This window comes from Cyclopterus lumpus, chromosome 5 (genome assembly GCF_009769545.1).
Source record: "Cyclopterus lumpus isolate fCycLum1 chromosome 5, fCycLum1.pri, whole genome shotgun sequence".
NCBI lineage: Eukaryota > Metazoa > Chordata > Actinopteri > Perciformes > Cyclopteridae > Cyclopterus > Cyclopterus lumpus.
This window is the reverse complement of record NC_046970.1, coordinates 2,272,644-2,300,000: the sequence shown is the minus strand read 5'-3', so window position 1 is coordinate 2,300,000 and position 27,357 is coordinate 2,272,644. Positions and strand designations below refer to the sequence as shown.

At 47.5% G+C, this 27,357-nt stretch overlaps 2 protein-coding genes across 4 annotated transcripts in view; one reads left to right on the top strand and one right to left on the bottom strand.

Annotated features, from left to right (window-relative positions):
• LOC117731487 (paxillin-like) overlaps positions 1–18,986 on the bottom strand; it is a 23,335-nt gene extending 4,349 nt beyond the window's left edge. The window contains exons 1-8 of one of the 3 annotated variants that reach the window (XM_034533882.1): positions 18,708–18,986; positions 6,822–6,997; positions 6,666–6,736; positions 5,576–5,715; positions 5,211–5,406; positions 4,960–5,095; positions 368–526; positions 1–129 (exon numbers count right to left, since the gene is read on the bottom strand). The exon at positions 1–129 is cut by the window's left edge and continues 45 nt beyond it. In XM_034533882.1, coding sequence (XP_034389773.1) covers positions 1–129; positions 368–526; positions 4,960–5,095; positions 5,211–5,406; positions 5,576–5,715; positions 6,666–6,736; positions 6,822–6,997; positions 18,708–18,720 — 1,020 coding nt within the window. In that variant the 5' untranslated portion in view covers positions 18,721–18,986. Of the gene's footprint in view, positions 130–367; positions 527–4,959; positions 5,096–5,210; positions 5,407–5,575; positions 5,716–6,665; positions 6,737–6,821; positions 6,998–8,085; positions 8,189–18,707 lie in introns of those variants that run through there. The other 2 variants (XM_034533883.1, XM_034533884.1) reach the window with 2 other exon arrangements.
• A 1,782-nt stretch (positions 18,987–20,768) lies between these two features.
• LOC117731254 (coiled-coil domain-containing protein 114-like) lies at positions 20,769–23,460 on the top strand. The gene is made up of 10 exons (XM_034533479.1): positions 20,769–20,896; positions 20,989–21,104; positions 21,260–21,382; positions 21,654–21,835; positions 21,920–22,104; positions 22,223–22,436; positions 22,521–22,593; positions 22,918–23,074; positions 23,168–23,269; positions 23,371–23,460. Exons 2-10 carry the CDS (start codon positions 20,994–20,996, stop codon positions 23,403–23,405), a joined length of 1,182 nt encoding a protein of 393 aa, XP_034389370.1. The 5' UTR covers positions 20,769–20,896; positions 20,989–20,993; the 3' UTR covers positions 23,406–23,460.
• Positions 23,461–27,357: the final 3,897 nt, after the last annotated feature.

Sequence of the window (27,357 nt, the reverse complement as noted above, 5' to 3'; positions counted from 1 at the left end):
GTTGTGGTAGTCCTTCTCACAGTACGGCTGCCCCTCGCGCTCAAAGAAGTTCCTGGAGCCGATCTCCTCCTGGCAGTGGGTGCACACAAAGTGCTCGGGGTGCCACGTCCGGCCCATGGCCGTCACCACCTGGTGTGGGGAGACACGAGAGGTGTGTTCAAGTGAAACGAGCTTCCGGGAGGAAGAGAAAACAGCTGCAGTCGTGCATGCACGAAAACAAAAAGGGGATAAAACAGCAGCATCGCAACCGTTATATAGTCAAAATAGTCAGGATTCACATGAATCTCAAAGCATGCACGTGTAAATCCAGTCGGTACACCAACTGAAGCTTTCGACGTGTCCCGACTGGTGTGGGTGGGATCCTCACCTGCCCAACAATGGGTTTCTTGCAGGCTCCACAGACCCCTTTGGCCACCGTCTGGACCCCCAGTCTGTTGAGGTCAGACTGCAGGCTCCCCAGCATGTTGTCCAGCTTGTTGGCTGGTTTCGGGGGACCGGTGGGGGAAGTCTTTCCTTGGGACTGGATCTGACGAAATACCACAAGGAGGCAATCACGATATCGCTCTCCATAATTTTGGACTTACCTTCTTGCCCCATCACATCATTTTGCATACATCACATACAATGTGTTCATGTAACTGCCTTTGGGAATGTGTAATAAGCCACCAGGGAAGAAAATGATCTCATCAAACCTAATCCATGTTTGCAGGCTTTTGACGATGACAACATTGTGTGTGTGTGTGTGTGTGTGTGTGTGTGTGTGTGTGTGTCTGGCTGCACCAAACACAGATCTTCTCAGATGGTTATTGGAGCTTTATGACTCTTGAATTCCACTGAGAGAGAAAATAGCACCTCTACTCCATGTATACACACCACACACACACACACCTAAACTACCTCAGTAAAGACACACACAGTTCCTAAAGAAGGGATGGTACAGGACTTTAACTTCCACCTGCTGGTATCTAACCGAGGGCGACCCGTTGACGGAAGTCCAGGGGGAGCCGCTCTAATTATAATGGTGGTGGTAACTGTGCCGTCATGTGGCAGATGAGGTTGCAGTAGCAGTGCGAGCCAGCCATTCCTGTGCATGGCAGGACAGGTTAACAGGAGCACGGGGTGGGGGGGGGGGTTACACTCCTCCTGCCTCTAAGCTTGTAAACTCTCCTCTCCACTCTGAACACACGGCGTCAGATGTCAGAATTAGAAAATGCTCTCACTCTCTCCAGCCTGAACGTCGGCAACCACCACGACCTGGATTCACACAAAGCATTAAAGAGACTACCGGCTGCAACGTGGCGTGAAGGGACACCAGCGGGCAGAAACAGAGCTTCAAATGCTCGGATTATGAACCAAATAAACCCGAAAACACACTCGAGGGAAAAGAAACTCAAAGTTTAGAAGAAGGTCAGAGAAGAGGAAGAAGAAGGGTGATCCATGCCTGCATTGGTGGGAAGACGGGGTCATACTCAGTCTGACAGCCCACTGATACAAAGACCTTGGGGGGCGGAGGTGGCGTGACAGGCTTTGGAGGGGGGCTAGGTGATGGAGGGGGCTGGACAGGGGGAGGCGTGGGCTCCCTAGGGGGAGGAGGAGGTTCCTTGGGGGGAGGAGGGGGAGGTGGAGGTGGAGGGGGAGGAGGAGGGGGAGGAGTAGGTTCCTTGCGGGGAGGAGGGGGAGGTTCTCTAGGAGGGGGAGGGGTCGGAAGGGGAGGAGGTAGTGGTGGGGGAGTCTGCTTCACTGGGGGGAACTTTTTGGGTGCTGGGGGAGATTGTGGAGGGGGGAGGATTTTCCTCTGTGGGGCAGGTGATTCTGGAGGGATGAGGATCTGGGAGGAAGAAGGAGAAAGGAAACAGCAAAGAGGAGAGAGCAGATAACAAAAACAGAGGTCAGAATAAAAAGGAAAGGAAACGGTGAACGACCAACTGAATCGTTTAAACTGACTAAAATAAATATGTTTGAATTAATTAATATTTGCCAGTCAAAAGGCCAAACATAAACCAAACCATCAGAGTTGGTTCAACATGGTGCCAGAGGAGCGCCGGCTCCTGTCTACCTTATCCACAGACGGCTGGACCCAATCCTCTCGTGTCCGCTGGGGGTTGGACATGACGATGACTCCCTCGGTCATCCAATCATCTGGCGGTGGTTTACGCTTGCGCTCCACTCGCCCGATTCCAAGCTTCCCCTGCAGCTCCTCTATAAGTCGGTCTTGCGAGTTGCTCTTGTTCACAATGACCGGTCCCATTTTACGTCGCAACATCCCCTCCCTGAACATGGGATGCACATTGGAGGTTTCTTTGGTGCGGCGGATAACCGACTTGAGCTAGAGAGTAGAAGACACGAGGGAGGTTTGGGAAGCTGGGGTTGTGCCGTTCACCAGAAAGTCTGCGTTGGGTTGCAAACACAAGCAGGACAGGCACTCATGTATCCAATCAAACGAGCCTGCGGAAGCAAAGCGCAGCCCTCCATTCAAAGTCATACACCTGGGTGTCTGTGGCACGGCATGCTGGATAGCGGAGCTCAAGACAACACAAGTCTGTCACAAAATGCTTGCTCATAATTCTGCACGTGCCAAAGCAAGGCCAAAGATCAAAGAAGCAAAGCTCTCGTAAGTTCTTTTTTAATGCATGTGCATGTTCTTAGTGCATAAATGCATTAGCAATAGAAAAGATATTCACCCTCCTGTCTCTGTATTGACACCATCAGTGATTTTTTTTTTGCATCAGCCATTGGTTGCGTAGAAATGAGCGTCCACGCCCTGTGACTAACACAACCATGTGGACTGAAGCAAGTCGGAGCGTGCGGAAACATCCTTCGAGCAAAGCTTTCGACATCAGCTACAAACTTCTCCGTCAAGCCATTTTGTACTGTGCAATGACACCACATGCATCACACCACATAGATGGACGAAGTCCTCTTCATCAAGACACTCCTCGAGTATTTGAGCTGCTCTCCCAATATAAGCTTATTTAGGCAACTAGAGATACACTCTGCTTGAACAGTTGTCCAACGCAGCCATTGATTCATCTCATCTTAGGGCACACGGCCAAGTAATAGAAAGACACGGACGAATAATAGCGTCTTTAGCCTTTTTTAATGCCTGCAACTTATTTTGGGAGAGTCAAGTCGAGAGTCCTACTTGGCCAGAAGCAGATAGTCGCTCGACAGCAGAGGGCTGCTGTGTGGGAAGGTCCAGCGTTGCATCCGGTGTGCCGGGGCAGGTGGAGGGGGTGAAACACTCATCCATCCAGCTGGACTCAGTCATGGGGGTCAGGGTTCCCTCTCGGTAAGTTCCATCTTCCTCCTCCCAAGAGCCGTCTTCATCTCCGGGCACAATGGAAGCAGGAGGTTCACTCTTTTGGGAGGAGTCGGGAGCTAAGAGTTTGTCTAGGGCATCGTCTAATAGAGGTTCCCGACATGGCCAAGGCAAATCCAGCATCCCCTCTCCCTGCTTTTCTGTAGGAGGGAGAGGCGGTACAGCTGGAACTGGTGAAGCTCTGGGACTGCTGGTACCTGGAACTGTGTAATACTTTCTGGTGAATGAGGCGGGACTTGAAAGCCTCGGAAGTATTACTGGGCAAGCAGTCACGGGCAATGCTTCTGGACTCTTGGATACACTTGCTGAAGTGGAGGTATCAGGGACCGTCCCAGGACCTGCAATCTGTGGAACTGGACTTGAAAGGCTTGGAATTGACACTGGACGAGCTGTTCCAGGACTAACACTTTTCGGGACAGTTACCAGACTAGAAGTATTATGGACTGTCACTGGACTTGAAAGCCTTGTAACGGTCACTGGACTCGCAGTCTTTTTATTGTCTTCTGGGGTATGACTTGTAGGAACTGGACTGGAGCTTTTAGGGCTTGGATTCTTGAATGACTGACTTAGATTGGAGCATTTAAGATTAGGTGGACTGGGACTCTTGGTTCTATGAATGGGACTGGGGTCTCTAGACAATGTAACAGCACGAGAGCTCTCTGAAACAACTACCTGCCTGTAGCTGATGGCAGCGGGTCCCGGACTAGAACTGTTGCCTCGAGTAACCGGGCTTAAGCTTTTTCCCAAAGGACTTGAGGCTTTACTAGCAGAGCTACTGAGGCTCTCCTCATGAGTGATCTCAGACGTGCCACCGGCATCTATCTGGTTGATCTGGAGGCTCTTGGACGATGCAATGACGACTGTGGAACCGGCCGAAGATGATCCATCTTCATCTATGTGGAGCTCCAATGGGAGAGAAGTGAAACTAGAAGGTAGAAGAGTATCCACTGGACCGCTATTAGGATTGATAGGCGGCGCTGTTCCTGGGGAACCAGCGACCAATGGAAGGTCTACAGCCTCCTGATTCAGAGACGACTGAGAGCCAGACTGAGTCGGGTGCATTAATGTAAGGATTGCAATGTACGAACAAAGACGAGACATGAACAGTGGTAGAGAAAAGAGAAAGAGACTGGAATGAACAGAAAGGTTCACTCAATTATGTTCAAGTAATCATTCCTGAGATACGACATTAATTAACTTAAAATACATTTAGTTTCACGTAAGTTGAACGTTTTCATCTTCACACAGAGAACTCATATTGGTTTGCATTTTGTTTCGTGGTCAACATATGTTGATGTTGCTGCGTCGGCCCCATAACTTCCTCTATGAAGGTGACAAACAAAATTGCACCGTCAAAGAAATGTTGCACAACGAATTCTAATCATCAAGTGTGACGACAACTCAAAGCTAATTTTAAATGAAGTGTCAGTTGTCAATTCTGGGTCAGTTTTAAAATATTTTGTTGGGATTAAACATAAACTAGTTTAAAATAAAAAAAGGGAAGGTTAAAAAGCACCAGCCGCTTCATTTCTGCTTTTGCAACACTGACGAAGGTGACGGGGTGTCAGTGAAATCTATGGGGACGGTAAAACCGAAGAATATCCGTTTCAAGGTAAACATCTCCCCACGACCATACTCACATTGCTCTGGACTTTAAAGTCGGACAGGGAGGCCATGAGCTCATCCAGCTCCCGCGTGGCGGAGGAGGCCGACATGCGGGCTTGCTGCTGAGCCGGAGTTTCCTCTTGTCCGTCTGACACAACCAGCGGCGTGAAACTGAAGACGGAGAGAGAGAGAGCGCGCCACATCGACCTCATTCACGGGGCTTAAAAGTGACATTAAAAAGCCACAAGTTATTTCTGTGTTTGCCGTAAACAACTGTGTGGCTTACGTGGGTGAGGGCACGGCGTTCTCCAGCTCATCCAGGAGGCTCTCCACACTCGGCCGCACGTCCTCTATTCCCCGAGTGCCGGCGTTGCGTTTGGGCTTCTCCAACACGGGCGGAGCCGCCTTGCCCGACGTAGAGACGCCGTTCTCCTGGACGTGGTGGATGACGCTGCTGGCAGGCAGTGGGGGAGCCGCTTCTTCTATTACAGGAGAAAATGCTCATTTCCTTCACGGGTCCACAGTGCACACAGTGTGTCAATACAGTGGAGAGGAGGGAGCCACAAAAACAAGTGCCGAATGGAGACGCCGAGAACGTCCGAGAAACACGAGAGAGCATTTGACGAACTGTGACGCAATCCCCCGGTGTACCTTCTGTGGGGAAGGCGGGGGTGCTCTGCTGCACAGCGTTGAGCTCCAGCAGCAGGCGGTCCAGCTCAGACAGGTTGCTGCCCAGGGATGAGTTCATGGCAACAGCGGATGACTCACTATTCTTCTGCTTATTAGGGAAACTGCACAGAGAAGAACCAATAGGTATTATGAACAGAGCCGAGGACTGAGAGAGACGCTGGCTCACAGATGAGTCCACAGGCAAATGGAGGTTTTGTTAAGTTCAACCGAAATTCTGAGCTTCCCGCGCTTTGAAAGACGTCCTGAGACCAGTAATTTAAAATATAAAGTATTTAATAAAAGAATAAGGATCGTAAGCATATATTTCTGTCCCAACCTGTCCCACAGGCTATAATAACGATTTATATGAATAAAAATCAGTTTAAATAGTTAACTGTCTACCGCCTTCACGTGAGAGGACAAATGCCTTACATTTGCCTAACAGTACAAGGAGGCGGACTTCTCTAAGCAATAAACCACAATGCTACTTCCCTTATCTCTTCCCTTTTCGGCCCTAAACAGTAAGATGGGCTCCTTCAAAATAAAAGCCTATCTTCCAGTCTCTTAGGGAGACCACTACTTTGACCACGCCTCCTTGGATCAATACATTCCATTCATACCTGAGTCATCTTTATAGTTATGATAACTATAAAACAATCAGCATACAGTTACAATAATACTTATTCAGTGATTACACCTTTACAGTAACATACTTATACAGTGACACTGACTTTTCTCCCATGTTTCCCAAACACATTCCTTCAGATATATTCTTCATAATATCCCTTATTGATTATCATATCTTTCTTATGTATTCATTTAAAACATGGACTTTCCTATTTACATGTGCAAGTATATATAAAAAACCATTACAACCAGTTTCTAGTCGGGTGATTTGCGTGTCAAAAAGATTTCCACGCATCACGATGTTCCCCCTTTTAATGGCCTCCCTGTCATTTGCAAAATACGGTCGAGGATTACCACAAAAATGCTGCCAAGTAAAGTCATCTATAAGAGTTATATAAGTTACTTTGCATAGATATGTAACCACTGTTGATCCAACTGGTCCTACCTGTACACGTGGTCCTCTTCCCCAATGGGCTGAGTCGGACTGGCGCCGTCTCCAGACCACGGGCTGAGGGACTGAGGAGAGGAAGGGAAGTCACTTCAGAGCGGGTGTAAATTAAATGTTTTTCATCTTTCACTTGCGAAAACAATAAGCTGTTACCTCTGCTTCTTCAAGTCCGTTTAGCTCAGAGTGTGCGGGCGGGGCTTGGGGTGCAGAGCAGAGGTCTTGCTGGTTCTGACCCCCAACAGGGAAGGAGTAGGCGGTCTCGTCAGACAGGAAGAGCGGACGCTTGGAAATGTGGGATGTTGTGGACTCGAGGTCCGCCAACAAAGCATCTGCGGGAATACAAAACAAAGATTTTATTTGATTTTTTACTTCATCACAGGTCTGGAGCTAAAGTGTTCCCTCAGACCGGGTTGGGTGAAAGGACATGTTTGCATGCACACACACACACACACACACACACACACACACACACACACATACACACACACACAAGGTCAAAAAGCCAATGTGCTCTGACATCAGGTTGTAAAAGTTGAATCATGCAGACTGTCATTGCCACTCCTTTGGTTACTCATTGACCCCGAGTCTGCCTGGAGATATGAGACCAGAGTCTGCAGCCGGGTCCACGTCCTCATACGAGCCGTCTACACAACAACAGGCCACCGCGCGAAAGGGGTTACGTTCTATTTTTAAAGAAACACGGGCCAGGAAAACCACCAGTAGTGTCTCTAACCAGCAGGTAGAAGGACACGCACCATTACTGGGGACTCAGACGGTAGAACTGGACACTCGGGCTTATTTTAGCGCGCTCACTCACCACAGCAGTGTTTAGTTTCTCTTGCAGAATTTCACAAGTCGAAAAAAATAAATAACTTAAACAAACTTAATCTAACAATTAGTACAAAAATAACGGCGTAAACGTTATTACATATTTTTCCATTACAGCAATGTATTTGAGGCTGTTAAGGACGATTACGTTGTCAATATCATAAATTATGTTATGTTTTTAATATTCTATATAAAAATATATCCTAAAATAAAAGCAGCGGGAATGAAAGACGAAACCAAAAGATGAAGTAACGTGCAGAGGAGACATACCTCAGACTATAAAGACAAGGAGATACACCCAGGGAAGTGAAGACGAGATAACAGAGGATGAAGAAGAAGAAGAAGGATTCCCAAACACACAGTCTGCCAGGCAGGAACTGCCTTTCTTAACTCTACCATCAGCATGAAAGATGAGGAGGAGGAGGAGGAGGAGGAGGAGGAGGAGGAGGAGGAGGAGAGTGGGGTGCAACTGAGAGCAGAGGAGAGGGTCAGGGTAAAGAGGAGGAGGGTTTAAATGAATGACGGTGGGTTCGGGTCAACCCCTCCTGCCCAAAAGTACTGCCTGAAAGGTGGAGTAACAGATACTCACGCAAACGACTGCCCTCCCAGGACGAAGCGGCCCGACTGTGGCGAGACGAGCGCGTTGCTGCAGGTGGCGGAGAACGTTGTGAAATGAGGAAGGTGGAGGGCTCTTATCGACAGAGGCAAGGCCGGCTCAGGGAGTGGTTTCGCCCAAGGTATCTGGAGGTGGACTCGGCCCCTCCTTCACAACATCGGCACGCTCCTCGTGACTCACCTCAGTCTCACCACGTTTTGACGTTACGTGACATTTTGGATTTAAGTTTAACGAGGATTATTAAGATATGATCTCATTTGGATGCGAGGTTTAGCAGAGTATCATCAGCAGTGAGGTCACCGGACTGCAGTGTGTTCCAGACTGACAGGAGACAGGTCCACTTGGCCCTACTTAGCGTGGTTAGCATGGTTAGCATGCCAATTGACTAGGTTTCACAGCACAGAAGCCCGGGCACATTCCCCAGGGTTTCATTCTGGAGACAGCGCAGCTCACTGTTTACACTGAAGCAGGCAGCTCTGTGTGTGTGTGTGTGTGTGTGTGTGTGTGTAAAGTAAAGAGGCAGAAGCAACACAGCTATCAAGCTTTATAGAGCGTACCAAGTGTGGTGACTGATAATACGCGTCATTAAAGGACGTTTCAAACCAACAGGTGCGCTCAGCTCTGCAAGCTCGACTTCTGGTCCAGTAGAAGAGGAAGTCAGCGACGGTGTGAACTCCTCCTCAGTTTGAGGTTTTGTAATGTTGAAAACGCATAAAAAGGTTAAGACGACTTCTTCTTTACAACATTTACCCACGATGCATTTTATCATAAGATAACAACACAGAGAATGGGTGATGCGTATGTCTCCCCTCATGCAGGTGTAAACATGTGCATATTAAAATGCATCCATGATGAAATGAAGACCAAATCAGAATTTTCATTTTATGACAGACTTCATGAATGAATAAATAAATAAATAGTGAGGGCCTCGGCACAAATCTGCTGCAGATGTCAGAATAAAGTTTTCCTGCAGCTGGTGGACGGTCAACAGATGTCCGTCCAGATTGTTTACACCTGAGATGTTAATCAACTTAGCTCTGGAGCTGAACCGGCTTCAACTCTTTATGAACAATCTGCTGCTGCAAAACAGAGTTACGCTAAAACACCAACCCCCAGGCTACAGGAAACGCATGCGCCTCGTCGGAGCGCTGCATCGGGACTGGAATCAGCAGCTCGTCGCCCTCAACAGAGTGGTTGGAAAACAGCCCGATAATACAGTTTGTACAGTTTGTTCACTTCACTGCAGGCTCGGCGTGCTCCGACCCATCCACTGACTACACAAACATACCGTGACACACACACACACACACACTGGCAGTTCCCCGGTGACCAGAAATGGAACTACAGCTAAACGAGGAGCTCACAAGGAGACACCTAAAGCTCATCCTCTGTAAGGAGAGGCAACCACTCATTTGAGCATACGTTTGGTAAACGCTTGCAAGACTGGACTGAAACTCCGTCACGTCTTAGGAGACCAGAGTTCCCGAGAGGCTTCATCGGTCTCTAACGCACCGTCTCCGTCAATGTAACACGGTCCGCCCTCTTGGAACCACCACAAAACACACCGGCATCGGGTCGGCCTCCATGTCCACGACACGAGATGTGGCATGGCAGCGCACAGCTGTGCTCAAACAATGAAAGGAATGGCGGCGGGGAGTGAAACTGGGAAGAGCGTGTGTGTGTGTGTGTGAGTGTGAGTGTGTGTGCAGCAGCAGGCAAATCCTCAGAGGCTAAAATGTGGGTTGACGCAGATTAAAGAGACTCCCTTCCTCCCAGATGAATGGTGTACATTTTAATTACACAGACGCTGCTCCGCATGGGGCTCGTTACAGGAAAGAGAGAGACAGATGTAAAAGAGGGAAGAGTGGAGCGGGAAGAGGAAGGGATGAAAAAGACAGGAACATTACAAATGAGGGGGGGGGGGGGGGGGGGGGGGCAGGAAAATGAGGGTATGGAAAGAAACCCATTTGGAGAGTCAAGTGTGTTCACGGGAGGACAGATGTCGGATCAGCACTTTCATAGTCAAGAATCAACATGAAATATGTAAATAGACGTGAGCAAAGCGATCCTGGAGCTTCCTCTTCAGATCAATATCAGAAGAGGAAGCCTCCATTATCCCCGACAGGACGTCCCGGCTGCTCGAGGCTCCACCAGCGCTGACCGCGGCAAAGAGGGAATCAAAGCTGTCGACCACTCAACACATCTCATGTTTGTTTAGCTGGTGGCGAACAGAACACAGCCACGAGCAACCTGCAGGGGGCGGCGTCGAGTCGGCTGTTCCTTCTGAGGGCCGCCACACAGAGCGGGCATTTATCTGTGAGGTTGGTCGACGGACCAGGCATTTCCTGAGATATGCACCCACACCAAAGGGGAACCAACGGGATGAATAGTCGGCCACCAGAGTCCGTGCGTGCAGCAGGTTTACCTCCTCTGACCTCCTTTCTGCACCTCACTCATTCCTTTGGCGTCTGTTCTCGGTATCTGACGTGTCGCAAGGTGCACGGCGGCTGATGTGAATTCCTGACGTGCCACGGCTCGTCTTCAAATATGAGAGCGAGAGGGGGCGGAACGAGATGGAGCGATGAGACAGACGAGAGGAGACGAAGATGTGTTTGTACATGATGTGTTTTAAAATGATGCACGCGTGTAAAACCTTCTGAAGAGGAACCTCCTTCGGTCCTCTGAGAGAGACTCATTGTGACATTTTGACAGAGCGAGGCAGAAGAAAAAATAAAAAGAATCAGGACAAAATGGGCACACATGCACTTTCCTCCCCTCTGGGTTGGACAACAGAAGGACACACACACACACACACGCTTGAGACAGACACACACACACTAGAAACACACACACACACACACGCGCTTGAGACAGACACACGCACACTAGAAACACACACACACGCGCTTGAGACAGACACACACACACACACACACTAGAAACACACACACACACGGGTGGTGCAACAGTAGAGCAACAACACACTAGAAACACACGCTCGCACAGACACACACACTAGAAAACACACACACACACACACACACACAGGTAGTGCAACAGTAGAGCAACAACACACTAGAAACACACGCGCGCACAGACACACACACTAGAAAACACACACACACACACACACACAGGTGGTGCAACAGTAGAGCAACAACACACTAGAAACACACACACACACACACACACCGGTGGTGCAACAGTAGAGCAACACACACACACACACACACACACACCGGTGCCTCTCCAGCACATACCAGAGGCAGACTGAGGCACGTCGGCCCACTATAAATACCCCCCCGCCCGACCCTGACCTGTGGAGACCGACTGTAGACCACGATAACGAAGCAGACCTCCCAACCAGCTCAGTCTCTGTGTTGCGTTGCGGTCCGGCCCACTTTCACGTGGAGCAAAGGAGAGTTCAGATCGATGAAGATCTCCTGCTGCAAATGCTTTTAAATGGAAATGGCGGCACAGCACGCGCCTGCAATTAAGTCGGAGAACACAAGCGCTTACGCGGCAGCTCGTAAATTATTCAATCACAGCAAAGTCTGTTCAGACACAAGCGACGCAACACTTAAACACCAGAACCACTTGGACCGCCTCGCTGTGGCGTCCCTCCACCAACCAGTGAAATGTTTTGTGAGGCGACCTCGACCTCAACCTCTGATAATCAAAAACCAGTCAGTTCCTCCTCGAGTCCAAGTGGACGTCTGTGCCAGCTGACTGAGCACCTCTCGTGGTGAAAATGGTGTTATTATTATGATTTATAGTGCCTCAGCAGGGACATTTTCAAATGAAGAAAAATGACACACACACACACACACACACACACTAGCTGGGGAACGGACTCAGGGGACTTCCATTCCGCTGGCGGTCAGAAACACAAATGAAATGTGACTTCATAATAATTCAATGTGTGAATAAAGCTGCTACTTGTTCATCATTCAAAGTAATAGATTGTGATCTTTATTTAGTGCCATTAAGTAGATGGCACTAAATAACATTGCCGGTAAGTCCTCCCCCCCACACACACACACACACACACACCAGAGACTAGTCCTCAAGCCTCGCCACCTTTCCTCGGTCCCTTTCCTCCCCTCTCAGCCTGTTGGACTTCAGCAATATGTATCAGAAAGGTGCAAAGTCTTCAAGGCGTGAAGCTGACGTCAGCACAAAATCCTCAACGACATCATTTCCAGTTAATATTTACAGACTCCGCTGGGTAAACATCCCATAATCTGTATCATCTCTAAGTGATTTTCGTCTGAGCCTGTTAACACTTAACTTACCATCTTCTATTGTGAAACACTACTTCTCAAGTAGTCTGGACTCACTGTTACAGAAATGCCTAAAACTTGAATAATAATTTATTAATTTGTATTGTTCATGTCTTAAGTGCTTCTGATCAGAGTGAGGAGGACGCGCATCATGCAAGGCGTGAAATATGCGTTAGTTTCTTTTAAGTTGTGACTTCGTGCAGCTCTACAAAGTGCATCTATGAATAGATTTGTGCATCTCATCTTCACACTGTAGCCTTCGCGGTTATTAACTTCCTCTCAACACTTCTGCCTGATGCTTCTTCTACAATGTTTTCAGAATTTACAGAGGGAAGAAGGAAGAGGACAGAGGGAACAGGACAGAGGGAAGAAGGAAGAGGACAGAGGGAACAGGACAGAGGGAAGATGGAAGAGGACAGAGGGAACAGGGAAGAGAGACGAGGACAGAGGGAAGAAGGAAGAGGACAGAGGGAACAGGACAGAGGACAGAGGGAAGAAGGAAGAGGACAGAGGGAAGATGGAAGAGGACAGAGGGAACAGGACAGAGGACAGAGGGAAGAGGACAGAGGGAAGATGGAAGAGGACAGAGGGAACAGGACAGAGGACAGAGGGAAGAAGGAAGAGGACAGAAGGAACAGGACAGAGGACAGAGGGAAGAAGGAAGAGGACAGAGGGAAGATGGAAGAGGACAGAGGGAACAGGACAGAGGACAGAGGGAAGAAGGAAGAGGACAGAGGGAAGATGGAAGAGGACAGAGGGAACAGGACAGAGGACAGAGGGAAGAAGGAAGAGGACAGAGGGAAGATGGAAGAGGACAGAGGGAACAGGACAGAGGACAGAGGGAAGAGGACAGAGGACAGAGGGAAGATGGAAGAGGACAGAGGGAACAGGACAGAGGACAGAGGGAAGATGGAAGAGGACAGAGGGAAGATGGAAGAGGACAGAGGGAAGATGGAAGAGGACAGAGGGAAGATGGAAGAGGACAGAGGGAAGAAGGAAGAGGACAGAGGGAAGATGGAAGAGGACAGAGGGAAGATGGAAGAGGACAGGGGGAACAGGACAGAGGACAGAGGGAAGAAGGAAGAGGACAGAGGGAACAGGACAGAGGACAGAGGGAAGAGGACAGAGGACAGAGGGAAGATGGAAGAGGACAGAGGGAACAGGACAGAGGACAGAGGGAAGAAGGAAGAGGACAGAGGGAAGATGTAAGAGGACAGAGGGAAGATGGAAGAGGACAGGGGGAACAGGACAGAGGACAGAGGGAAGAAGGAAGAGGACAGAGGGAAGATGGAAGAGGACAGAGGGAACAGGACAGAGGACAGAGGGAAGAGGACAGAGGACAGAGGGAAGATGGAAGAGGACAGGGGGAACAGGACAGAGGACAGAGGGAAGAAGGAAGAGGACAGAGGGAAGATGGAAGAGGACAGAGGGAACAGGACAGAGGACAGAGGGAAGAGGACAGAGGACAGAGGGAAGATGGAAGAGGACAGAGGGAACAGGACAGAGGACAGAGGGAAGATGGAAGAGGACAGAGGGAACAGGACAGAGGACAGAGGGAAGATGGAAGAGGACAGAGGGAACAGGACAGAGGACAGAGGGAAGATGGAAGAGGACAGAGGGAACAGGACAGAGGACAGAGGGAAGAGGACAGAGGGAAGAAGGAAGAGGGAACAGGACAGAGGACAGAGGACAGAGGACAGAGGAACGAGGGATGAGGGATGAAGAGGACAGAGGGACGAGGAGGGCGGTTTGTGAGGTCTGCAAAGGAGGCCATATCATCCCACTGGAAAACAGTCAGCTCAGCACCGGGCCGAGAACCAGCGCGTGTGTGTGTGTGTGTGTGTGTGTGTGTGGGGGTGTGTGCGTGCGTGTGTGAGTGTGTGAGTGTGTGTGCTAGTAATCCTGACCTAAGCCTCCCTGACGCGGTCATTAACTCGATCGGGGTCTAGATTGTGTTTCCTGAATTATAATCGTGAAGCCAGATGCTGATTGTAAATCCAGCTGAAGCACACACACACACACACACACACACACACACACACACATACACACGCCCGATTCATCAACGGCCTTCATTGTCGTGGCTTCATATCTCAAATAGCGCAGTATGAGCGGCTGTGTTTACGACTATTTAAACCGAGCCGGGCTCAAGTCCGTTTCCTAATAAAACAGCCATGTGTTATCTCAGCCTGCAGCCATGACGACCACACAACCGCTTAGAAAAATGACATTTAGGAACCAATTAGGGGGAAAGCCTGGAAAACCACGCAGGTGCATTTGAAAAGGCCGTTTCATACGACACAAAGGCCTTCATTGAACTGGAGCAAGAGGATCACAATTCCTGCAGCAGTTAGCTTTCAAAACTTCTTTTTGTGCCCTCGATCTAATTTGGATTAGAATTAAAATACCGCTGTGTTCTTATCGGCTATGCAAAATACTAAAACAGCAGCTGTTACAGCTTCAAGGGGTCAGCAGCATCGCATCAAGCCAGTTGTCAGTCACTGTCAGACTGAGAATCTCACAAAGTCAGCAGGGAACTCAAAAACAGAAAACAGCCAGAAAGAAATACAGGATTTAATAAGCCCGAATGCAAACCAGTTCCTTCAGCTCACATTAGGGAAGTCGCCAGAAAAAGGACAGGCTGATGCGTGTCCACACTTTATCGTGACTAACATGATGTCTGTTGACCTACAATGGGCCAGTCTGTTGGCCGGCAGCGCAGAAACCTCGTGACTTCCACCACAGCAGAGAGGTCACGGAGGGCACTTCCTGTCCTGAAACATGCGTCCAGCTGGACGAGAAGCGGCCCAAAAAAGCAGGACTATGACGAGCACGTGCACAATTCAAAATGATCCCAAACACAGACAGATTTAGCTTGAACCCCTATGAGTCTTTCCCCATGAACCCTGGTTCCACAAACCTCCAGTAGCGGTTTGCATGTGGACCCAGCAGGCTGTTGTTACGGCGTGCACGTGCCCGTGAGAGCCGGCATGCCGGTTGGCCGAGTCGAGCCGGCGCTGCTTAGTCAGCTTCCCCACCAGAGCGCTCGGTCCACACCAGTTTCGTACCAGTGTGTGTGTGTGTGCGCGCACACACACACACACACACACACACCATATGTTTCAAAGCCCTGCGGCGTTTACATTTTAAAGTCAAACAGATGGACCAACCCTGGAGGAGATGCAAGAGATTCTCCCCGAGCCTTCAGACGCTGTGTATGATTTATGTGCCGCTTTCGGGGAGGCTCGCCCCGTGTTGGGGGGGGGGGGGTCACTGGAGGGGTACAGCTTCACCGGTTTTTGAGCTCAAGTGAAGAGGAAGTTAACTGAAAAGTTTCTTTTTGTTGACTTTGCATCATTTAAGGTGATTCAGTGATGCATGTCCATAAGCAGAGTTATCCTGAATCATCAACTTCCAACGATGTCTTATGTTCCTCCCAGTCTGCTAAATGTTTGAGTCTTTTTAAAGTCCGCCCTCTGTTTCTAATCTCTCAAGACCACTGACTAACATTTATTATATCTTCTTTGTTTCATGCACGCAGAAACCAAAGCGTGAAAAACAACACGTCGTAGTTGTGTGTGACAGAAACATTCCTGGAACTTTTTGGGTGAGAAAAGGCTTCCGACTGCAGGTTTATATTTAGAGCCAGAAACCCCCCAATTTGCCATATTCACGTTAGCACACATGCACAAGAGTGGTATCCTTCTAAAGAACCACATAAAAGCGCCACTCTAAGACCACAACGACCAACTAGTCGACGAGAGGGGCAAGTAGCGAATAAGCGTCTCCTAAAATATCAAAACTATCTATTATAAAAGGCGACGGTTGACTATTGTTGAGACAACGGTGGTCGTTACACAACCCGAGTCCCTGATAAGAGTGAACACATGACATCAGGGCCACGGGAGCCGTCTGACATTCTTTCTTTTAGTGTTTTAACAATGAATCAACCTAAATTTAGACCGAGCATCGAGGCTAAATCAGATGTCGTTCGCAGTGAGCGCCCACGCCCAATATCTGAGTGACATTTCCAACGCTGCAGCTGCTGCTGCTGCTGACGACGCTCCGGGGGGGAAATCGCTTCACTTGACGCCTCTGAAGCGACAGCAGGACAAATGAGTGGGAGAGGAGCAGAGCGGGTACTTGGACTCAAAGAGGGAAACACTCAAAAAGGTGCTGAGCATCAGAATCAGTGAGAGGAAGTCAGGTTTGGAGGCTGTTTGACATTCATGTCTTGTTGCTGCAGGCCCAGAGCTGTGAAGCAAGGAGCTGGAGGAGGAGGAGGAGGAGGAGGTCAAAGAAAGTTTGCCTAAGAACACGATTGCACAGATAAAAGAAGACGCAAACGATATGTAATCCAATTCTAGCACAAAGAAAGAAAAACTCTCACTACTGTCTGCAGTTAAAACGCTGATAATTGCAGGCGATCAAGCATCAAAACGCCTCAATCCAAACGTTCCCGAAAGCTAATCTGCTCTCCTGCAAACTCAGCCGGCTTTGAGCGAGAGAGAGCGAGAGAGAGAGGGAGGGTGGGGCAGTGCAGTGTTTAAGGAGGATACATTTTGGCTGAGGCCCAATCCCTGCATGTGGGCCTGATCCACGCTGAGTCCCTGAGCTGGTTCTGGAGGAAGCGCGGGGTGTGTGTGTGTGTGTGTGTGCGCACATCGAGAGAGTGCAACGGGAAAGATGGGCGTCACGGCTCTGATGTCACTGGTGGTGTTGGGGCAACGGTGCTGAGAGAATAAGAAGTGAGGGAGAGAGCTGGAGGAGCCCGTTGGAGGAAGAACTCCTCCGATGAGAAGGAGGTCCGTCATCGTCTCTGGAGGTGGACGACTCCTTCAGATCTCCCGACTGCATTCAAACCATTAAAAAAAAACTCTTTAAAGTTTTCATAAACAGATGGACAACGTAACGTAACGCCGCCCACGTATTACCCGCCGGGTTTCAGGCCTCTGCGAAAACGACGGCAGGATTTACAGCCCCGCGACGTGATAATTACACCGGGTTGCGCAACGCTCTTTTTTTTTTAAGGAAAGCTGAGAACAAGGTGTACATAAATATTGACTGGATATAGAATGACCAATGTTATCTTGGTACCGCCGGCGTGTCAACTGGAGAGCCGGGTTTGGGCCTAAATGAGATCGATCCAGGTTCATGTGCAGCCAGTTCAAACCACGGGAATGATACGTTAATAACATGTTAATAACACACTGTGTGGCTCATCCGATAGCAGGTCCACCTGCAGCTCACAGGACCCGTTCTGACTTGCATGTACGTATTCTGGTGTTCTGTCAGCATCCGATGAACCCGACTCCTTCCGGGCGTCCCGCTAAACTTAAAACCGTGCTGTTGCCGGGGTAACAAACTCAAACTGCACAGTCGAATACTGAAAAGAGAGAATCGCTTCAGCGGGTTCCTTCTGGTTTTAGTTGGGCTGCACACCTTGTCAGGGGGGGGGGGCGTGCATATTGTATAAATATTCTAGATTATTGAAAGTAACTTGTGAAAGATACACACACACACACACACACACACACACACAGGAAGCTCTGATCTGCGGACCTCAGGGCTCAAGTCAAGGGGCTTTAATGGGCTCCCAGTCCTTCTGACTCCCAGTGAGGGTTCTATATAAACCACCACAGAACCCTCACTGGGTCTACATATATATATATATATATATATATATATATATATATATATATATATATATACACACACACACACACATACATATTATATGTATGTGTGTATATATATATATATATATATATATATATATATGTGTGTGTGTGTAGACCTGTCTGAAATGAGTGACCCAGCCCACCTGCAGGACAGGAGCCACCGGGCTCAGCGGGTCCGGGTCTCATGGACCCTCAGATGGAGGTCTCGTTGTTTTTTTATGTCAGCTGGTTCCGAGCATGAAAAAGTTCAAAGGACCCCGCAGTCGCGCGACACGCCTCGTCCAGAGCCCCCCGCGTCCTCTCGCGCACGTATTTTTTTTTTTACCTCACGCACGCTGGCGAACACGCACGTTAATTGTGGGGGGGGGGGTCGCAAGGGAGCGGATCCCCGGGGATTCCTCGTGTCTGCACGAGGGGCCTTTCTGAGCACGTCGTCTCGCGCGCAGCCGCGTAGAACTTCAGCTACCTGGACGAGGGCGCACCGCGTACCCCCCCAAAACAGAGACCACGGTAGACCACCACCCCACGAAAACAACCAGCTAACGCGAGCATCGGCTGTTTTTCGCTAACAAACACACGCGCACACGCGCGCGCGCTGTGTAAATGTTGCGTTCACGGCGAGCGAACTTACCTAAATCATCCATGTTGGCCGGAAATCGTTCCCACGCCGAGAAGCGGACCGGTCCTCGGGCACAGCGGCACTGCAAGCGGCCGCGGATCTGCCTCTGGACGCAGTTAAGTTTCCAAGTTCCCGTGTTGCTCGACGAGCCTCACACACACACACTCTCTCTCTCTCTCACACACACACACACGTACATACATACCCTGCTGCCCCCCTGGAGTCACCGACAGCCCACATCCAGCCCCCTGCCTGCCCAGCAGCCCCCACACGCAGGGACCAGCGACATCTAGCGGCAGAGGCTGGTACTCACATCTAGTGCAACAATATTACAATTTATTTTTTTTAACTTTTTTTTTTTCCTTCAATTCCAGTCCTTCCTTTTGCTCGGGGTAGCCCAATAAAGGTCACGTGACCTGCGATGCACACTAGGCACCACCACCACCACTGGAACCATCAAGGTCCTCCCCAGGATGACCGACCTTATGGGCCGGGACGCACTGGGCACCACCACCACCACCACTGGAACCACAGAGAGCGAGATATCCCAGGAGCAAAGCACCCCCCCCTGGAGAAATTGAATCCATCCAGGCCAACAAGTTACGCATCCAGAAAACCAAGGCCGCTGGCACAAGCAACGACAAAGAAACCACCCAGAAGACTCCGGTCACCAGCGGTGGCCCTGAAACATCTCCAGCTACAGAAGGAGCTGACGAGCAGAATGAAATCCCCCAAACGGAGATCGAGGCCGAAGCGGTTCAGAGCGTCGCTGAGCTGCAGAAGCTGCTTGAAAGTGAAAAGGAGCTTGAGGACGGGCTGCGGGGCCGTGAGCGCTCTGGTATCGGGGAGGAGCAGAACGTCTGGAGTGAAGCCCGTAGACCTTCGCTGTGGAAAAGGTTTGTCAGGCTCTTCATCCCGGGATGGAGGAGGCGCTACTCGAGCAGGGAGACAGTGGAGTATGTGGAGGCCGGGGAGCGAGAGGAGGAGAGGAGGAGCGTCTCCTGAAAGGGAAAGAAAAAGGATAAATACTTGAAAAATACTTAAATGTGTATGCATTATTATTTCATTATTATAATCAATGAATTATCTTTGTCCTACAAATATGAGTGTTGCTTTCTAGACTTGCCACAACTTGAATGATGCATTCAAATAGTTTATGCATCTATAAGACGTGACTATTTATTTAAGGAGCGAATGCAAACAAATCGTAATGCTGTAAACTAAAAGATTCAATTAAGGGAAAAGAATCATTTAGTTTTCCTCTGTTGGTTCAGGAGTGATGAGCTTAAATGTGACTTTAACTGAACTGACACACAAGATACAAGATTGAATTAGAATAGAATAGAAAAGAGCCGATTGCCTCTTTTCCGCCCTGCAGTATTCGCTGTGATGAATATCACGTTATTGGTTTCAGATTGAATTTAAAAAAATGCTTTGTATTGATAAACAAACAGGAATAAAGACTCTTAACTAACCTCTTTTAAAGTTGATTGGTTAAAGAAGTGAGGCACAGCAGAAGGCCTAGAATAACATAAACAGGCTGATAATATTAATACATGTATAGATATAGATATAGATACAGATTTAATGCAACTTAAGAATACAAACCTCTGGTGCTCATTATCGTACATATATATATATATATATATATATATATATACATATATATATATATATATATTTATTGTGAATGCCTCTTCATATGTATATAGGTATATCTATATATATATATAGATATACATATGAAGAGGCATGAAGAGGTATATTGATATATATTTATATATATAGAGAGAGAGAGATATATATCTATATATATATACACCGGTATATTTATTGTGAATGCCTCTTCATATGTATATTTATATATATATATAGATATATCTATATATTTATTGTGAATGCCTCTTCAGTTGGTTCATTTGATTTATGTCATCTTAATGTCCCTCAGTGGCAGCTAGGGGGCGCTCCGGCTATAAAAGTTCAGTTTTAGTGGCTATATTTCTCCTTTCGTCAACATGATCTTAACATGGTATGATGTCATAATATATTCTATTGCTCACACGGTCCTGAGACTTCAAGAGTAAACATAAACTAATTATTTGAGAATGTTTATGTTTGAAACTTATTATTATTGCTGAAAACCTGCAGAAAAAAAAATCTACCAGAAAAGATTTATTTAGATTTGACTCCACGTCCGTCAGGTAGGTGATCATCCTCTGAAATGTTAATGCTCAAACTTTATGTGATTATCTGCGTTGGTCACTAACTTTACCTCGACTGTGATGGCTTTTAGATAAAATGGCCACCGACCTTTTAAAGGAGCAATACGACGACCTGAAGGAGGAAAACGATCGATCTCAACGGCTCATCGGCCAGCAGAAGGATCATCTGGCCTCTATGCAGAAGCAGGTGCAACAGACTAATATACTGTATTCTGTGTATATGTGTGTTTCACGTTTATACAATTGTTCTAACTTAGTGTGTTATGATGCGCTGCAGCCAACGACAACAGGAAAGGTGTCATTGTCTGTGTGCATTGAGTCTTATTTCCCGTGTTGCTGCAGGCCACTGTGTTAAAGAGCGAGATTCAAGAGAAGCTAAAGGTCCCAGGTGGCGTCCTGAAGCAACGAGGGAAACACACACGCGACACAAAGCACATCCGCATCTTAAAAAACCAACTCAACCAGGTGCTCAACACACAGTCATGCTGCACAACGCCTCAATGAATCAGTTCTTTATGTTTTCTCATTTTGGGGAACACACTTATCTGCTTTCTGGAAGACGATTGACGCCACACGTCAATCACGGCCTTTACATATTTCCAGTTTTTGTGCTAAGCTAATCGTAGCCTATGATAACTGTTATTTTATTACAAGCCCTGCTTTTAAAGTGACACCCCCCATCACAGTCACACACAGATGTCATCCTCAACGCTGCTTCTTCCCTCTTCTTCTGTAGGAAACGATTAAGTTCGACGAGTTAATGTGCAGCAACGTGGAGTCTCGCAAAGAGATCGCCCACCTGATGCAGCAGAAAGGCTTATTGGGCAACATCCAAGAGAAGTTCAACAGACAGTTGGCCACACAGAGAAACCTCATGGGGAAACTGGACGAGAGGTTCGCCCTCTTCTTCAACCAGAGGTGAGTCACGCGTTCGAGCGCACGCGGGAAACTTCAAGGGGGAAAAAAAGACACGAGTCGTGCGTTTTTTGCGTCGTGCTCCAGGTCGGCGGCCGAGACCCGGAATCTGGAGATGAAGAAGAGCATCAAGATGGAGACGGCCCAGTTCGTCAGGAGAAGGACGCAGCTGAAGACGCTCATCACCCACGATGCAACGCTGCAGACTTTCCTGGAGACCAAACTTCAGCAAAGTCTTCCTTTGGAAAAAAAAGAAGACTCAAAGGAGAAAAGTATGTTATTAATCTCGGTGGTCCAGGCTTACACCGGCGTCACCTTTCCCCAAAAGCGGATGCGGCGTCACGTCTTTCAGGCGTAATCTAGTCGGTGTGCTTCGTTTCATTGCGACAGAGGAACAGCAGCAGTTTCAGAACGGAGTGAAGAAGCTGGAGATGGACGTGCAGGGACACAAAACCCTGCTGGAGGTCACCGGAGAGAGTGACCTGCGTCAGATCGACCTCGTCTTCACCGAGAACGAGCAGAAGAACTTCTCGTATCTCAGATACATCAACGAGCTGCACAACAGAAGGAACATGATGAGGAACAGATCGGAGAAGTTGAAGGCGTGTGCACATCCTGTCCACATACACGTAGACGTAGTTTAACCCGGTGCACGTTGCATTTACACGTACACGTTGTGTTCTCAGAGGGATATCCTGTCCCTGGAGGAACAGAACCGAGGACACGATGAACAGAATGACAGCCATCTTCAGGAACTAGAGGTAATTATAATAACATGTCTTAATTGTATAACGCTAAGAAGTCCCTGAATGCAACAGCTTGATTTTAAAAAGTTACTTGCATGAAATGTTCAGTAAAGTTAGGTAAATTCCCCGAATAGTTGATGTATGACTACATCCAGTACATGACAATAATTAATGTTGCAGGCACATCCTCCTTGTTTGGAGATATAAATGTCCCTTGTTATCGTACAATATCATCAAAAGACTGAAGGGCTTTAATATGTAAAAGTAATTAATATGTTGTGTATTTCAGTTAATGCCAAAGCTGTGTCTAAGGTATATTTTAATGAAATGTTTCTCCAGTCGGAGTTGGAGACGTCCCGCTGTCTGTCTCTGCAGAAGCAGAAGGCCGAGCTCCAGACGCCTCTGGACCAGCTGGCCTCCGCCATCGGCGGCCTGCTGGAAGACATCACGCAAGAAGCTGTCATCGTCAACGTTGACAACATAGTCCACTTCATCAGTAGGTGACCTCTTGACCTCCTCCGCCCGGCCCTGCATGGGCATCGTGTTCACCTTTCAACGCCCCCTGCCGTCTCTTCGTTTTGACCTCCAGGTGTCCTCGAGGAGAGCATCGTCAACCTGCTGATGCAGAGCAACCACGTGGAGGACGAGCAGATGGAGTCGGCTCCTCAGAACGACTTTGACTTGCTGTCCGGTATGAAACTTACTTGAACTGTGTCGAACTCTCCTCGGATTAACGATCCTGTATACGACCCTCTGTTTACAGACTGATGTCATTAATGTTATTTGTTGCAGAGCTCGAGGGAGTCGTGGAAACGGTGCGCGGCTAGTCTCCGTCACGCTCGCTCACGTCGGCCTGAGCAGAAAGAAGATGGCGGCGTCACGTCCTCCCTCCACTGCACTTCAACAGCCTCCTGCACCCTTCAGATGGCAATAAACAGCCTGGTTCCTTACTGCATACGCAACCGTCACGTCTTCATTCAGAATTAGATGCAGAGCTTTTATACATAGTCTGTGACAGCATCAATATCAAAGCTGCTTTTAGAGTTTTCCTTTGGTTACTTGGGGGTCGAGGAAAAAAAGAGCTAAAATACTAAAAAGCTAGAATTGCAGCGCTGTGTGACAATTCTCTGTATCTCCACATGATCTCTTTCACATTACACATCGTCAATATAATGAACATTGAATAGTGCAGCTATGAGATATGTGCTAGCAGCTACAACTAAGATTGAAAGGACAAGGTGCTAAGGGGCGGACATACCTCAGATGGTTCTAGTCTGTTCTGGTCCGTGATGGTGAAGGCCTGAGGTCACGCAGGAGAACACAGACCACGTGAATGAGTCTTGAAGAGAGAGACTTGCAAACAGATTCAATTAGATTCTCCTTCTTCCCTTCAATGTGTTGTGTGCCGTCTTCATAGCTGAGCACTGCTAAGCATTTACAAGTTGAGCAGCTTTCACCTCTTCACACTCCTGGATCTGAGCCTGCTCAGACATGGAGAACCCTTTGGAGTCGCTCCCTCTGCTGAGAGGTCGACCGTGGTGTGTGGAATTCGTCTAGTACTACGTACTACTAAAGTACTACTAAAGTACTACTAAAGTACTACGTTCACAGTGGGAGACGAGAGTACTACTAAAGTACTACTAAAGTACTACGTTCACAGTGGGAGACGAGAGTACTACTAAAGTACTACTAAAGTACTACTAAAGTACTACGTTCACAGTAGGAGACGAGAGTACTACTAAAGTACTACGTTCACAGTGGGAGACGAGAGTACTACTAAAGTACTACGTTCACAGTGGGAGACGAGAGTACTACTGAAGTACTACGTTCACAGTGGGAGACGTGAGTACTACTACAGTACTAAAGTACTACTGCCAATATTTTAAAGGGACTTTCATTGCCAAGGACACAGATGTAGAAGAATGTGTGAAAAGGGTTAGAGACAAAGTCAAATGTGTGAGTTTTACTGTGATGTGTCATTTCATTCTCTTTATGTGCAAAAGTTAGTGGTGGATTGTAAGATTTAAAATGCACAAGATGTAATTACTTTGTTGTAGCGGCTGTTGTATTGCTTGTTACATCAATTCAATTCATTCATCCGTTCAGTTCATAAAGCGGATCATTTGGCCCGGATCCAAAAGCGGATCCATTACGCAAAACTGCAAATAGTTTGTATAAAATCCGTGAGAATCAGAATCAGAAACGTTCTATTAGCCAAGTAGGTTTACACCTACAAGGAACTTAGCGTGGTGGGTGGTGCAACATAGGACGTCAGACACAACAAACAACAAATAAACAATCAACAAAGTGCAGTCGAGACAAAGAATTAAATGTACAGTGTATGATAAAGTGCAATTGTAAAGTGTATGTAATGTTACAGTTTTAGTAAAAGTGACATGTGTATTATTTAAGTGTGCTGGTATGTGCAGAGGAGTGACCGGTGGAAAATAGTCCGAGGGATGAAAGAGTCCCGGGTAGTAAATAAATAGTCCAGGGGTGGTAAATAGACCCGGGGATGGAAGAGTCAGTCCGTGGGGGGTCCGGGCTCCGTTGATGAGGCTGACTGCTGACGGGAAGAAGCTGTTTGAGTGGCGTGCGTCTAGGACTTGGTGGACTAGCCTCCTGCCAGATGGAAGGGACTCAAACAGCTCGTGTCCAGGGTGAGAGCGGTCGGCTGCAATCTTTCTTGCCCGCTTCAGGGACCTTGAGGCGAACGGGTCCAAGAGGGACGGCAGATTGCAGCCAATCACCCTCTCTGCAGAGCGAATGGTGCGCTGCAGTCGGGCCTTGTCCTTGGCAGTGGCTGCAGCGTACTAGACGGTGATGGAGGAGCAGAGGATGGACTCAATGATGGCCGTGTAAAAGTGTGCCATCATTGTCTTTGGCAGGTTGAATTTCTTCAGCTGCCTCAGGCGGTACATCCTCTGCTGCGCCTTTCTGGTGATGGAGCTGATGTTCAGCTCCCACTTGAGGTCCTGGGATATGGTGGAGCCCAGGAAGCGGAAGGACTCCACCAAGTTGACGGGGGAGTCACACAGGGTGAGGGGGGCGGGTGGGGCTGCGTTCTTCCTGAAGTCCACAACCATCTCCACTGTCTTTAGGGCGTTGAGCACCAGGTTGTTCTGGCTGCACCAGGTCACCAGATGGTCAGTCTCCCACCTGTAGGCGGACTCATCCCCACCAGAGATGAGACCAATGAGGGTGGTGCCATCCGCGAACTTCAGGAGCTTGACGGACTGGTGACTGGAGGTGAGCATTTATATCCAACAGTGGACTCTGCAAGTAACAATAAAATCCTATTAAAAAGATAAACATTCCTCTCAGCAGCTCCCTGGGTTCTAATCCCAACTCTGCGTCCTGACTATTAAAAAATGAATTCTTTAAAAAAGGTCATTACGGCCTTAAATATGGAAAACCTGCATTTTATTAGAAGAAACCCAAATCCTTTTTCCCTATTTCTCGTACGCGGCTCAACTAAGTCGATCAAATGTCCTATTAGCCAGCTAAGATTAACAAGATGATTGACATCAGGCTCTCCCGGTTTCTCAAAGGCTGATCCGCGGTCAAACCATGTCGTTAATTTGAACCAGGTAGGTCACATACAATTTTTGTTTCAGTCGCTCAAAAACCTCTGATTTCCGAGTGTTGTTGTTGTTGTTGTTTTCCTTCCGATTACAGAATCCTAACGCTGCTAGGCGATCACCATATGATGGAAAATACATCTTTAATTCGCTATCTGTCATCAGCTGAATGTGCTGGCATCAATGTAAACATTGTTTAAAAAAAGAGCAATTCTGATTAGATAACCTAATCATTTTTGTTCAATTATTTACAAACAGTAAAAAGTGTCTTTGAAAAGTACAGTTGATTGACTCAAATACAGGAATAAATAAATAAATGCTTAAATAAATGTATAAATAAATACAGGAATAATTAAATGCTTAAATAAATGTATAAATAAATACAGGAATAATTAAATGCTTAAATAAATGTATAAATAAATACAGGAATAATTAAATGCTTAAATAAAAAGGTATAAATAAATAAATACAGGAATGAATAAATATAAGTTGATACCTTAAAAAGGACATCATTAAATAAATCTATTTCTACATTTCTTCATTTATTTATGCCTGTATTTATGTGTCATTATATGCAAATGAGCTGGGGCTGTCTGTATTTATTTATTCATACATTTATTTATTCATGCATTTATTTATTTATACTTATGTCATTGTCTGTCCTCCATACCAGGTCTCTATTGTTTCCTCAGGAACATTTCTCTGTCTCCAGAAGTCACTTAGAGTCTCTGTCCTGTGAGCATGTAAAGGAAAGTTATTGGAGGATATCATCATATACACACAACAAGAGTCTTGGGCTACAGGTGAGATATTTTGCAAGTGAAGTGGCAACTTTGCATTTGTACAGTTTCTTTTTCACACATGTGGTACCACTACTGTGTTCTCCAATATGGATATGAATTTGAAAGGCATTGAATGATACAGGTTGTTCAATGTAAATGTAGCTTATATAAGAGTCTCAACATAGTTTTACTATCTTAATGTTGGTGCATGCCAACATTGGAACATGTAATTAAACAGTGCAGTATGACCTACTGACGTACTATGTGTAGTGTGAGTGTAGATGTGTCAATGTTGACATCAGAAAGTCTAGATAGAAACGTCGTCATATACTACCGGACACTCATTTAAAATGTCAATACAATAACAAATCATCCAAACTAGCTTAACCAGCGCGGCCAGAAGGCTCCTCTCGGCC